This window comes from Lethenteron reissneri, chromosome 39 (assembly GCF_015708825.2).
Source record: "Lethenteron reissneri isolate LAM-NWPU_2019-01 chromosome 39, ASM1570882v1, whole genome shotgun sequence".
Classification (NCBI taxonomy): Eukaryota; Metazoa; Chordata; class Hyperoartia; order Petromyzontiformes; family Petromyzontidae; genus Lethenteron; species Lethenteron reissneri.
In genome coordinates this window covers 2,859,978-2,873,406 of record NC_083817.1, presented here as the reverse complement: position 1 = coordinate 2,873,406, position 13,429 = coordinate 2,859,978, and the positions used below count along the sequence as shown (strand labels likewise).

Sequence of the window (13,429 nt, the reverse complement as noted above, 5' to 3'; positions counted from 1 at the left end):
GGTGGGCCCGGGTGACTTGGCAGGGATGATACTCTTATCAGAGCTCCGAGTCGGCACCGCTGAGTGAGATCCTTTGTTTGAATTCTATATACAGCCATCCGTGATTATATGGAGGTTTGCAATGTGGCAAGCTGATGGTCTCAGTCTGATCACCAATGAATGCACAAAACACTATCATGTTCAACCAGATGCTTCATTCAATTCGACTTGTTTCCAGCTCTGAGAATTGCTAACTTGGTTTGGTGTACACGCGACGACCGCTAATATATTTAATATATTCCCCCGAATGTAGATAAAATATCATAATGAAGTGATATCAGGAATAACTGTGACCTCATCATCTGGTACCATTACCAATACACGGGGTGATGCGCTGCTAGTTGGGAGTTCCAAATGTAAAAATTTTCTACTTTTGAAAAACACACCGTTAGCACAACTCGACCATATTTCTGCACTCTTGAAACAAAACCCAAAAATCCAATTCTTATTTTCTTTACATTTTCGCTATTTCTATTTTTTTCTTTCTCGAGCAATTGTTGGGAGGCGTGTTACGGCAGTGATTCATGTGTGCGCCCTCCTCGGGGGCACAGCATTTCCCCGTGCTCACAGTTGCCGCCTGACACTGTGATGCTTTTGAGACAATTTCATAAAGTGGTAAACTAATTAGATCACCCCACGGGATTTCTTTCCTTGAAGTTATGAGCAAAAAGTATACCGGTAAGAGGCCTCTGAAATGGCGGTGCCTTTCCACCAATTAAAATGCTTAGCGTAAAAATTGCCTGGCGTCGCTTTATCGCTCACTTTTTTCCCTACAATTTCATTTCTCCATTACAACAATTGAGAGACAGTATATACGTTTCTGGAGCTGCTGAGCATTTGATAAAATGTAATTAGCCAAACTGCTGATATAAAATGGCCCACAGACAGTGCCACTCAATGGTGAGATCCCAGAGCGGGGATAAATGGCACTGAAATGCGGACACCATAGAGGAGGATGCCTCGACACGGGGGTGGGTGGGGGTGTGGAAAATAGCTATGAATCAATGCATGACACCTGCTTTCACGTGCGTGTGACAGCAATCATTAGGAGCGCATTACCTCGTGCATCTACGTCTCGTAGCCGTACCCTCCTAGCTACCGCTGTTGCCGCAGCAAAGTAATTAACAGCTGGCGTTTTTACCGCGGTCTTTGGGGGGGCTCCTGTGACCGCATCTCCGCGGCGAGCGGTCCACGACCGCCACCGCCGCCCTGGAGGCGACGGAAAAGTCGCCACGCTTCCTTCCGTGCACGCACTCCGGCGGCCGTGGACGGAAACGCAAAGTGAATTCCCGCTCGCGCTCGCACACAGCGCTTCCTCGTCACGCTAGGAGGAGGGGGGGGGGGGCTCGGAGCCTCGCTCCACCCCCCCCTAACCCATAAGCCCCCACCTCTCGGTTACCCCCCCCCCCCTCCCTTAGGGAGACATTGTCCCTCATGCTGTCACACTCGCTGCTCATGAATAATTGATGCATTCACCTGCATTGGGCGCAATAATGAAGGGGCCCCCTTGCTCCGCGCTCCATAAAGCAGGCCTTGTAAAGCTCGTCTGACGCGCTGTAAGCCCTGTAAATGGGTGGCCGGTGGAATTGGTACCTCCGCAGACTGTGAATCATCTAATGAGGCTTGCTGTGCGCTTTCAGAAGCCTGGGTTTGATCAATATTTTGACGCTGATTGAAGGCAGTGGTGGAGCTGTTTTTAGGGCACTGCAGACTCCCTTCTAATCTGCACCGCCACGCGCAACACTGTCGGGGCTCTGCAGGAAATTGGAATTGCAGTATTTTGACGTTTGAAGTGACTGCAAGGTCTCGTAAAAAAAACTAGTCGTTTTTACTCCGTGTGATTTGACACTATGCATGGTAATGACATTTTATTTTAATCATCAGGGGGTCTCAAGACTCTTTTTCAATGCAGTTCTGCATTTGGATGTTTAGCGGATTTCATTCGTGAATTATTTGCGTGCGTGCGGCAACCTGCATACACCAGAGAGGCTGACGCCCGAGCGCTCCGCATGCACGAGTTGACAACCACGTTGCTTTACTGCCACATCTCGTCCACTTCGCAGCCTCCCCCCCCCCCCCCCCCCGCAGGTTTTGAAATTTCTCAGACCTCTGCAATTCACCACACAGATCCTGTGCACAGAGTAGGTAGGCTGTTGAACGTGTGGTCTGTGTACTCACTCAAAGGCTGGGGTTTATGGATCACTTGAGAAGAGAGTTCTGAGTGACGCACCCCCCCCCCGCCCGCTCCACATGTGGCAGAGTATGTGTACACCCCCTGCCCCCTCCAGAAGCAAAATGAAACACTGAGCAAACTAAACTATCAAAACTATTTAATATTTTACCAGCTAGGGCCCACTGAGTTCTCTAGCTATTTTTCAGAAGCGACCTGGCCACAATTTACGGCTGAACGAAGTGACTTACAACGTTGACATTAATATCAGCCATATACACTCTAAACGCATGTTTCTAAATGCAGCACAACAGCGCAGCACAACTCGCATGCCAAAGCGCTCCTCGAGAAAAGGCATTCCAGCTTTGGGATGTCTCTTGTTGGGTGTCTGTTGGGGAGTTTTGGGGGCAATTGTTTTTTGCTGGAATTGTTTGTGTAATTGGATTTTTTGTTCTTTTTCCCAAAACGGCACTCGACTTGCGCTATTGGCATCATGTCGTGGGAGGTGTCACGATACATTGGGAACCTCGGCAGCGATCAGCGCATCACCCTGTATCGGGAGAATGACCTCAGAAGATGACATCACCGAACTGTGTCCGAGGTCTCTTCATTAGTTCTCTGTATCCACACTCGGGGCGTATATTTTATATGCCCGGCAAAGAGTATTCCTAGCATGTCAATCGAACCTTAGAGCTGGAATTTGGCCAATTTAAATGAAAACCCACTTTTTATTGTGTAGTCATTGGTGACCGGGCTGAGACCATCAACTGACAATACTTGAAAACTAATTTTAATCATCTGTGTTTCTGTTCGGGTTCAAACCCAGGATCTCTCAGCGTTGCCGGCTCAGCCCTGTGAGCTGACCCACACTTCCTCTCGTTCACCTTAAATCATCGCTAACATATTTGCGTAATAGTTTGTGAGTGTGCAGTCATGGGCAGCGGTTGTGGCGGTGCTGAGCATATGATGAGCATGTTTAACAAAACACTCAATGCATTTGTGAAAGACCATGTATCGGTCATTGTGCTTCCTAACAGCAAATGTCCCATTGTCTACTTGGCCAAGTTAGGAATTTTTGTTACTTTGCATGCGTGTGTACCAGCAGTAGTGTAGCGGTTAGGGCGCTGAGCTACGACGCGACTCGAGTTTGATTCCCTCTCAAGGCCAACACCAGTGACGAGTATCTGAACCGGTCCTGGGCCTCCCCTAGGTCACCCCAAATGGGTACCTGGTGTGTTATCTAAACATCGCCACAAGGGAGACAAAGGCATCCGGGTGTGGTGCTGGCCACCCACCCCCTTGTGTGTCGTGCCGACCTTCATGGGTGCTCGCTAACAGCACTTGCCCCAACTGTCTGTTAAGGCTATACGGAGGATCTTTGTCTTTGCCTTGCTCTTTATATATTGGTTGAGTGGCACAGTGGTTATTACACTTCACTACGAACATGGCTACCTTGGTTAGCTTATCCAGCCACAGATAATTTGTGGTAAGGGGTGTCTGAACCTGTCCTACAACTGCACTCCCAGAAGGCCGTGCGGGGTGTGGTGAAAAAACTTGCGATTTTGTGGAGAGAGAGATATGGGAAGCAGGCATTATTTTGTCAAACTCCCTCGATTGGCTCGGCTTTGGTGCTGGCCACCCACCCCCTCGCGTGCTGTGCCCGACCTTCACGGGTGCTCGCTAACAGCATTTCCCCCAACAGTTTGTTAAGGCTATTCGGGGTGTGGGGAGGGCGCCGTCTGTGTTTTTGTGCGTATATGTGCACTGTTTTTCACCCCCCCCCCCCCCCCCCCCCACATACGACCGCGCTGTGCAAACTGCCAGTTCCGTACGTTGAGAACGCGCTGTGGTGTGCGCGGGGCCCACAGAGCAGCCAATGCATGTGGCTAATGCAGGCCCTGGGGCTGATGCTGTCCCCGCTGCCCGTCGCCGAGATCCTGGGGCACCTGCAGTCGCTGCTCACCCCGCACATCCAGCAGCTGGAGAGCCTGGCCGAGCAACCGGTGAGTGACCCCCCCCCCTCCCCCCTCACGACCGACCGGCGACAGAAAGCGTCACGCTTCGAGGGACCCCTCCCGTAGTTACCGTGGTAGCAACGAGCGCACAGAGTTTCCGCCCAGGACCTCCCTCCTGGCTCCCATCCCGCTCCCGTTCTTCCTTCCCTGCCCCGTCCGCCTGTCCCCCCCCCCACCGCTCCTCGTCAACCCTCCCCGCCGACCGCAAAAAGCGTGAATGAAATAGTTTTTGTTGGCGTGTTGTCGCCTTATCTTCCTTTTCAGGGGTCACGTATTCGGCTGAAGACTTGCTGTTCAGGTTAATGATCCGAAAAGGGGCTGGGGTTTTTTCCCCCCCAATTTATTCCTTTACCCTGCTGTGTTGTATAATGTACGCAGGACTGTGGGTGTAATGGGGGAGCAGGAGGCAGCTGATGCGGTGAGACGTGGGGTAGCAGATGTGCTTTTCCGATGAGATTCATTAGCGAGTTGTGTGTAACTTAGTTCGCTCGCTCTCTTCACTGCAGTCGCTGGCTAATGCGGTTTTAGGACCATTTTCTCCATACGGGGCATAAAGCGAATTGCAGACGGCGCAAGCGTAGCATTATCTTCGTCGTTACAATTATTGTTAAGAAATATAATGGTACGCCAACTGGGTTATATACGCAAATATGTGCCGTGGATGCGCGATAGCATTGCCATGTCGGCAGATGTAAAGCTGGCTGCTGACGGAGCCGATGCTCATCGTTCTAGGCCATGATGAGTGCACACGGCGGTAATTGGCATCGTGTCATGCAGCCGTGTTTCACGTTACGTTAAGCAACGCTTGCGGATGGTGCAAATAGCCCCAATTTTCTCGATGGGCCCAGTGACATTGACAGTCCCTGCCTGTCGCATGGCCCCTTTGATCGCCCTTCGCCAGCTCTTCGCAGCGAGTGTATTCACAACCTTTACATAATTCATTTGGCTGTGAATATGGAACAGCTGTACCGCCGCGTGGGGTGTTGAATCACGGGGTGGTGGTAGCCAAGCAAAAGCTTCCAACTGAGGAGGGTTTACATTTTTTTTATATTTCTAAATCAGGATCAAATGAGTGTTGTACGGCGGTGCTGATGGTGGCGGCCGACCGTATAAAATGGATCCCGCGCGCGCTCTTTATGTAAAGCCTGCGGGAAGCGTGCCATTGGCCCTGGCCGGCGACGGTGAGGCCTCCCTTAAGATTACGGCCGACTGCGCTGGAAAGGAAATCCTGTGTCGAATTGGACTGGACAGCTTCCACTGGCGTTCAGCTGCAGAGCCTTAAAGGCGGTGTGGTGCGTGCCCCTACGTACAAAAATGAAACCATTTACTCCTCGCTCCCAAGCCGTACTGACAGGCTGACATGTCTAAAGCCAGTCCTTAATGTTGGTGGCATTGAGAGGGCGTCTGCCACGCTACTTTGTGCCTACACGGCTCGGCAGGTGCTGTGAAGGTAACCCGCGAAGGGGATAATTTATCTGTCGCCTTAGCGAGGGTGCGCTCGTGCATCCCGTCAAAAAGAGGCGGCTGTCAGGATTTTTATTGCGGTGATGCACAGCCAGAGGCCGGACCGGCACGGGGTCGCCATTGTAGCCCGTCTGCTCCGACCCGGCCCACAGTCCGCGCTCTGCGTTTTAACTCCCATCTCGTTTTTTGCCGGCGGGCAAGTGGCATTGTCGACCCCTGGATCTCTCCAGTACGCTTAGGACGAATTACCGGGCCCCGAGTCAATCCCCCTCCACCCCCTCCCCCATCCCGCATCTACCCCTCCCTCCTTCCGACGTAAATTCTGTAAGCTCGTCAGATTGGTAATTATGGATGAAGCCCGTATGGCTCGTGCGGGGGGTATGCCTGTGAGGCTGCCGAGACAACCGATGGACGCAAGGCTGCTGTGCTAATCGGCTGCGATGGAGAGGTTATAAACATACGAAAAATTATTCATCGCTTTGCCCGGAATCACCATCTGGCGCATGACGTTTTTGCATAATGCACAAATATATATTTGCATTATATAATTCCTAAATCAAATCTGCTGCAAATAAATCGATGTATGTGCACGCACACATCGATGTATCCGAAGCATAAAATGCGCTTAATGTTTTTGTTAATTAACTGTTCATGCTAATCCAGCCTCAGAGGCCGCAGCCAGCAAATGTACAGTGTGGTCCATTAGGACCACAATGCTTCCGCTGATGAGAGTCAAGATAATGACATTTGCTTTGCATGACTAGATGGATGAAATCGGTGGTCTCTCAAAAAAAAAAACACAGACCCATCCATTTCCAGACTAACAATGCGGGTGAAAAACAACGCCGCGCATTTTCCACTTATTGACATATTTCGGAGACGTAATTGTGCACAACACACTTTAAATTGTGAAAGCCTTTTCGAGCGTCGGATTTTTAACTATAACAGCAGCAGGTGTGCAATTAGGGGAAAATAATAATCATGAAATCTATTTTCTTGGCCTAAGCGAGACCCCGCTTCCCCAAGCATGCCTTCGTCGTTTGCGTGCCTGCCGCCATTTCCTCTTTACTTTGCTTCATCCGCGACCCACCGGACCTTCCTCTTAAGTTTCCTCCTCCGCTACGTGCTTTCGTTTCTTCTTTTCACGACTACCCTCGGCGTCTTTGGTCGCAGTTGAACCCTTTGAGGTACTTCGATGTGAAAGTCGCTTTATAAAATGGAGGTTGTTCTTATTATTACAGTTGTATTAGACCACGCCTTTGCACCACCGGACGCGATGCTTGTCAGGTGTCGGGGCGGTGAGCTCGTTGTGCGCGTGGAAATATTCCGAGCGCAGAAGTTACCCAATGTCCATGGTTAGGTGAAACGCCCAGAATTGCCGTTTCTTATGTCCAACTGGGAAGTGGATTTTCTCACTTTGAATATATGGCTCGTGTTGGTGGCAGTGCGGCCGTGCGTATTCGCAGCTGGATAACGGAGGACCTATGGCCGTGATGCCCGTAACATCCTAAGACGGTGTCCCTGCGGCTTATTGTTCAGCGAAGTAAAACTCTTTCCGATGTCTTTGTACGATAGGAATGACTATGTTTCATCGAAAAAATTTCAAATGTATATAATAAGAATGCACATTAAGTAGAACATATTGAAAGAATTTTCACCTTCCAAAGGAGCAAATGTAATTCCGCTAATATGTATCTACATATCCACAAGGAGCTGGGTGTTAGAAGTAATAATAAAACATCTGCCTTGTAATTTTGCCTGTCTGCGGCTTGCAGCGAATTGTGGTCCCAGAGCACAATGTAAACCGTGACACCTGCAATTCCCTTATTGCGGCCGTATAGGATAATTACCGCCGCATCACACTTGATCGCGAGATGCCACGTGAAGCTGAACTTCCGTACGCGGAGCCTGACAGACGTTTACCACTGACACCAGGGCTCGCACGGTTTTTTTTTTTATCGACGTCTGTTGCAAAGCGGTTTGGCAAGCTGCAGCGGATAATGGGTTAAAAGCGTAATAACGGCGCTAGCGGCGGACTCGTGCGCTCGCTCGAATCTGTGCAGCCCTCCGCGGGTGGTCACACAAGCTCGCCAGGAAATGTAATTGAAATAGTATTAGCAGACGTCCTCCATGCCGTCCTTCCCGCGTTCCTCTTGCACACCTGCATCTCTCTCCGTCCTTGCCGAATGCATTCCTAGAGCTTGCTCTGCCCCATGGCCTCCCCTGCCCCATGCCTCCCCCCCCCCCCCCCCCGTGTCAGAAAGGATCAATGTTCCACACTTGGTGACACGTGACGGATTCGTGCATGCCTCGGGAAAAATCAAATATGTACCTGTGTGCGGAGGTGCTTTTTTATTTTTATATACACATAAATGTTTGGCAAATGCTTGCGAAAATGCACTGCCCGGCATCATGATACATTAACCCGCGTGACCGTTATTGTAGAATGGCAACAGAAACTCGAATGTGCGGAGCATGATGGATGACCAAATTTGACCCTGCGTTTTCACATTGCCTGGAGCGTGTGAGCTCTCTAACGGTGGGGTTTTTTTTTTAGTATAATAGAAACAGAGCGTAATTGCGCGATGTTTCAATGCATCATTCCGTAACCTAAACGAGCTCGATCGGACGCACACCTTCCGAGCGCGTCTTGAGTGAGTGTGTACCGCACAATCGGGTTTCACCCGTGCCGAGACTGTGTGCCTGCAAACAGAATCGAGACATGTCGCTGTTAACCGTGCGATGTTCACGCACATCGCAGTGAATGCCATGCCGCCATTACATTTGATTCCACCTTGCTTCATGTTAGAGATCCTTGGCATACCTCCTGCTGCTTGGGAATGGTTTTAACACATTTTCTTTCCCCCCCTTCCCACCCCACAATAATGATTGCCCCATTATTTGAATTATTTGTTCCCTTGGTGCTCATTTAGTATTTTGACAGTTTGTTGATTCACTTATTTCGTTCATAGTTTCTGCTGTTTGTGTGCGTGTGTTTTTTGGCATCACGTAAGTATATCGTTTGTTTATTATATTCAAGTATTTGTTACTCCTGCTTTCAGTAGCGTGTAATTTTTTTTCCTTTCATAGAGTTAATATTGCATTGTATTTTTAAAGTGGTTATTTCTTTTGTATTTATAATCATTTAAAATACCACTGGCATTATTTTTGCGAAGTGAATCGTTTTCTTTAAAGTGTTTGCAAAATGATTTAAATTTTCTACATTTAGTCATTTTTGAGTGACAAGGTTTTCCCTGCATTGATTGACGGTTAGTTTTTTAACTTGGTTTAATTGATTTGTCTGCACTGAAACACTTATTTGAGTTGCTCATGTTTCTCTTTGGTTTTTTTCTTTCCCCTCTCATGCTTTTGTTTTTTATGACCTTCCCTTGCAGCCAAACCCATCCAGTAAGCTAGCAATCATACATATTTTGGGTCTCTTGTCCAATTTGTTTACCACCTTGGATATCAGTCGCCTTGACTCCGAGCGCGACGGGACCGAGGCCAAGCGTAAGCCGGCCGGTGATGGACCCAATCCAGTAAGTACGGCGTTGGGAAACCTGTGGGGATTTTTGCTTTTCTCGCTCATGCTGCGCGGCGGGCGGGCGGGCGGGTGGACGGCTAGGAGAGAATGGGCGGGCGGACGGAGGGGCACTGAAAGATGCCAGCAAGTTGGCAAAGCGGAGCGTACCCGAGGGATTAGAAAGAGTTGTGGGAAAAGGGGGGGGGGGTGGTGGGCGTTGGAAGGGAGTAAAGGTGAGGATAAGTGCTGTCAACATCACTCTGAAATTTGCCAAACGGATCGGAGGTGAACGCTGGTGATTAATTGGTTGGGCATAGCCTGCAAAGGCTGTGCGGTCAGCCTTGCAAGCCCTACAGACTGAACACAGCCCTTATGGTTTTCCATGGCCGGTGAACTTAGATGTGACTTTTAATTACAAAATTAGATTTTTCAAGAAATCCACACCTAAATTAAAGTTGGAATTGTCGAAGGAAGGGTGGGGGTGGGGGAAACAAACGTTAACCACAAAAATCCATTCCAGCACATCACAAACGTTCTCCACTGCCTCCAGCGTGTAATGACGAAGGCAGTGCTGCGACACCTCGGCACCTCGTGCCACATGAGCATCGAGGTCGCCGCCGGGTAGGGCATCCGGCGGGATGGGAGGGAAGGGAAAGCCACCTCGTTTCACTCGTACTGCCCTCAAATTTGGCTGATCGTCGCGCCAGCAAGGGCCCCCCCCCCTCTCCCCACTCCTCTGCCCGAGCCGCCCCCACCCTCCCCCCCCCCCCCAAAACCCATCCGCCCCCGACTGTTGTCACTCGAGAGCAGCGCGAGCGCCCGCGTGGACAAAGACGTTTTTCGCCACGGTGACGCGAAACCCAAATCTGTCCGATCATTGTCGCGCCATCCTCTCCTTTCCCTCCAGAAGGTCTATCAATTGAGGGGGGGGGGGGGGCGGGGGGGGGTGGCTCGGGGTGTCTGGAACTATGAGGCTGGAGAAGGAGGAAGGTTGATGTCGCGCCCTGGAGGTGGGGGGGTCAGTGGTATGGAAAGTGAGCAGTGCTCGCGATGTTGATTGGACAGCCCTGCGGTGCATTCGTGTGACAACGGAGCCATCCTTTACCTCCGCTACCATTCCCATTGTCTTTGTGTGCACACACGCGCGCACACGCGAGCGCACGTGCACGCGCATACGCACCCTTTGGCTCATTAACACATCTCACAGGTAATGGGCCTTGTTCAAAATTTGACACGTCAATTTGGGTCTTTTGTAAGTCTCCGTGGGATTGCCATTACCATCTTATTTTAATTGTTAAGCAAAGGAAGCTGGTGAATTCGAGTTGACGGGTTCACGTACAGCACCAGCGAGGAGGGACACGTGTGACCACCGGGGGTGGTAGAGAAGGTGTTACATTGTTTTATTACAGTTCCCAAAAAAAAGCCCACCTTAGAAATGCAGAGTTCCCCAGGGCAACTACTTCTAAAGCAGCTGTTTTGTATTCATGCCGGCAGCACGGGCTTCATTAAGAGTCTTTTGAAAAACCTAATTTCAATTTTGTCGATTTATTCAAGCATTATAAAGTGGATGTCTCCTAGAAAAGCTGAGTAAATCAAAATGACCCCCTTTTTCAAAATGCCAAGAGTGGTAATTATTCACTCTTAATTGCTTTACCACCATATAAAATATTATAATCACGAAACAATTTACAACCAAAGCAGTTAAGGTTTTAAAGGCCGCTGTGAAATATCCTCTTAGTGCCGTGCAACGTGAAAATGGGAGCTCGAATGCCGGCGTTTTTATGGCTTTGCGTGAAGCCCCTCGATGTCGTCCATCCCACTGGGGCTCGACCATGCTCCACATCACTCGATTGAGCCGTTACGTCACGTTGTGGGGCTGACATTGCTCCTCACCGTTGCCATTCTTTTCAGTTTGACCGTTTTTAAACCACAAATCGGACCTTCAAGGCAACCCCCCCAGTGCGGCCCCGGGACAGGTGCTGCTGTGCCGCTGACGCGCGGCGTGCGGTAAAGCGCCGGCCTTCCTTGCTGTCTGTGCGTGCGCGCGCCATTGCAGGTGGTCGTAGTGCTCCAGCAGGTGTTCCAGCTGGTGCAGAAGCTGCTCGCGAAGTGGATCAATGACAGCCACGTGGTGGAGGTGAGCGAATCTGGTTAAGGTCTGACCCCGGGGTGGACATTAGTCGGGCACCGGGCTCTCGCGGTGCTGATGTGGCATGGCTGGTGCTCTGGAGACATCGTCGGTACCAGGATATGAATTCCGCTCTGCTTTCACCAAGGCCGCAGAGCCATCCTCAGTGGAGGAAGCTGCCAAAAACAGCTTACCCCGTCGCCCTTGTTAGTGGTTCGTGAGTGAGAATAGGGTTGTTGGTAAGACTCTCGGTCACTTGCCTGTTTAAACGTTTAAAAAAATATAAAAAACACCGCAATGTTCGTTATTGAGGCGAGGGAGCGCTGCTATTGCTCAGCTGCGGGCCTCCGCTGCCGACTTGGCCGGCGAGGCTCGGCGAAGCGAAGTCACTCTTCATTAGTGCTTGCGGCGGCAGCGCGCGCCAGCCTGATGGATGATAAGGAGTTGGGGCAGGTAAGTAAGCAGCACGGCGGCCGTGCCGTGAGTGGCCTGATTGCACTGCGGGGAACGGGCCCACGGTGCACTCGGATCAATCTCAGCGGCGGCGCAGGAGACGCGGCGCTTGCGTTCGCCCTTTGCGGCGGTGAGGCAATGTTGCAGGGGTCCGTCGTTGCTGTTTTTCTGCGTCCTAAATTTAAATCGAGCGAAACGCGTGGCCCTTTCCCTTGGCTGCGTCGATTCGCGAGCAGTTTCTTTTATAATGTAAACATTTCCTCTGATCTGGTGTTGCAGGAACGGGAATTATAAACAATCTATTGCAGGTGACTGGGTGGCTCAGCTCAGATCAAAGAGATCTCATTGCTGGGAATCCTGGGTTCGAATATGGATTTTAGCCACCCGCGAATCGACTCAGTTCTTCAAACCGTACCAAGTTGCTAGTGTCAGCCTAGTAATCATTGACTGGACACAACAAAAAATATATTACAAATAATTTTCACTCTTTCATCATCAGTCATGCTCAATCCACTGGTAGATAAAGGCCTTTCCAACCCACCACGATCTCTCAAGGTCCTGCGATGTGTAACAATCCACCCAACACGTACAGTGATAATGGTTTTCGTTCTCTCGTTCATTCTTTTTGGCTGATTTCCATTTCCTAGAATTAAAAATATCTTTCACTCTACAATCATATCTCGATAGCAGGGTGTATAGAAAAGTGCTGCACTCATGTGTGGATAACAAAAGGTCACTTGAAGGGATCTCGGAAGTCGATTTGCAACTACGGACCATTGCCAAACACATGTGGTCGCATTGCTGTTTCAAGAGCTCGAAATATATTTTTGTCCACATGACATGATTCTAAAATCGGTTTGTGTGCAGGTGCTAAGTGGATTATTACATTTCAGGATTGTGAGAAGAAGTGGTGGCTCGGAGAGGCATTCATCCAGTAGTAAATTGACAACGATGATTACACAATGTTCATAGCACAATTGGAATAAGAAAGGGAAACATCCATGCCTCCTCTTTCCCTAACGTTTGGCAGATGTAGGGCGTAGCCTTGTCCAGGGCATAGCAGAGTGCATCTGAGTGGTACTTGATGTTCCCTAACACCTAAGGGTGACAACTCCACTGTTAACATTCCGACAGTTGCATCGTGCCCGGCTCAGTGCGAGGGAAATCCACGAGTAGCTTGTGGAGTTTGGATGCGAATGCATGCCTCCTACGTACGTGTGTGTGTGTGTGTTTAGTGAATGGGAGGTAGGCCTGATTAAAAATAATAATCATAATCTGCTTCCAAACACGAATTAGTGTTACCGAACAAATTCCTCCCACGTTTGAGGAATTGTGATTTAAACAGCAGTTTCATTACGCAAGCTGTCCCACAAGACAACAACACATTGTTTGCGTAATTGCTACATTATACTTCCATTACATATCGTTAAGTCTGTTGTGGAAGGTCCAGTATACGTAACTATCTTGAACATGAAACATAAGAACCAAGTTCAATGATGCAAAACAAAAGGTACAACTAAGACATGGTTTCCATCACTCCTGAGATGTTAAGCTTTAATTTATTATTGTATCCTAAACATCTCTTCTCGGCCGAGCTACCAAACATACTTTCAATATCGTATGTAATTTCCTTACCT

General features: G+C 49.6%; 1 protein-coding gene across 2 annotated transcripts in view; it reads left to right on the top strand.

Annotated features, from left to right (window-relative positions):
- Positions 1 to 13,429, top strand: part of IPO13 (importin 13) — a 70,612-nt gene that overhangs the window by 47,022 nt on the left and 10,161 nt on the right. The window contains exons 12-14 of one of the 2 annotated variants that reach the window (XM_061567801.1): positions 4,078 to 4,212; positions 9,084 to 9,227; positions 11,268 to 11,348. In XM_061567801.1, coding sequence (XP_061423785.1) covers positions 4,078 to 4,212; positions 9,084 to 9,227; positions 11,268 to 11,348 — 360 coding nt within the window. The remainder of the gene's footprint in view (positions 1 to 4,077; positions 4,213 to 9,083; positions 9,228 to 11,267; positions 11,349 to 13,429) is intronic. The other variant, XM_061567802.1, reaches the window with a different exon arrangement.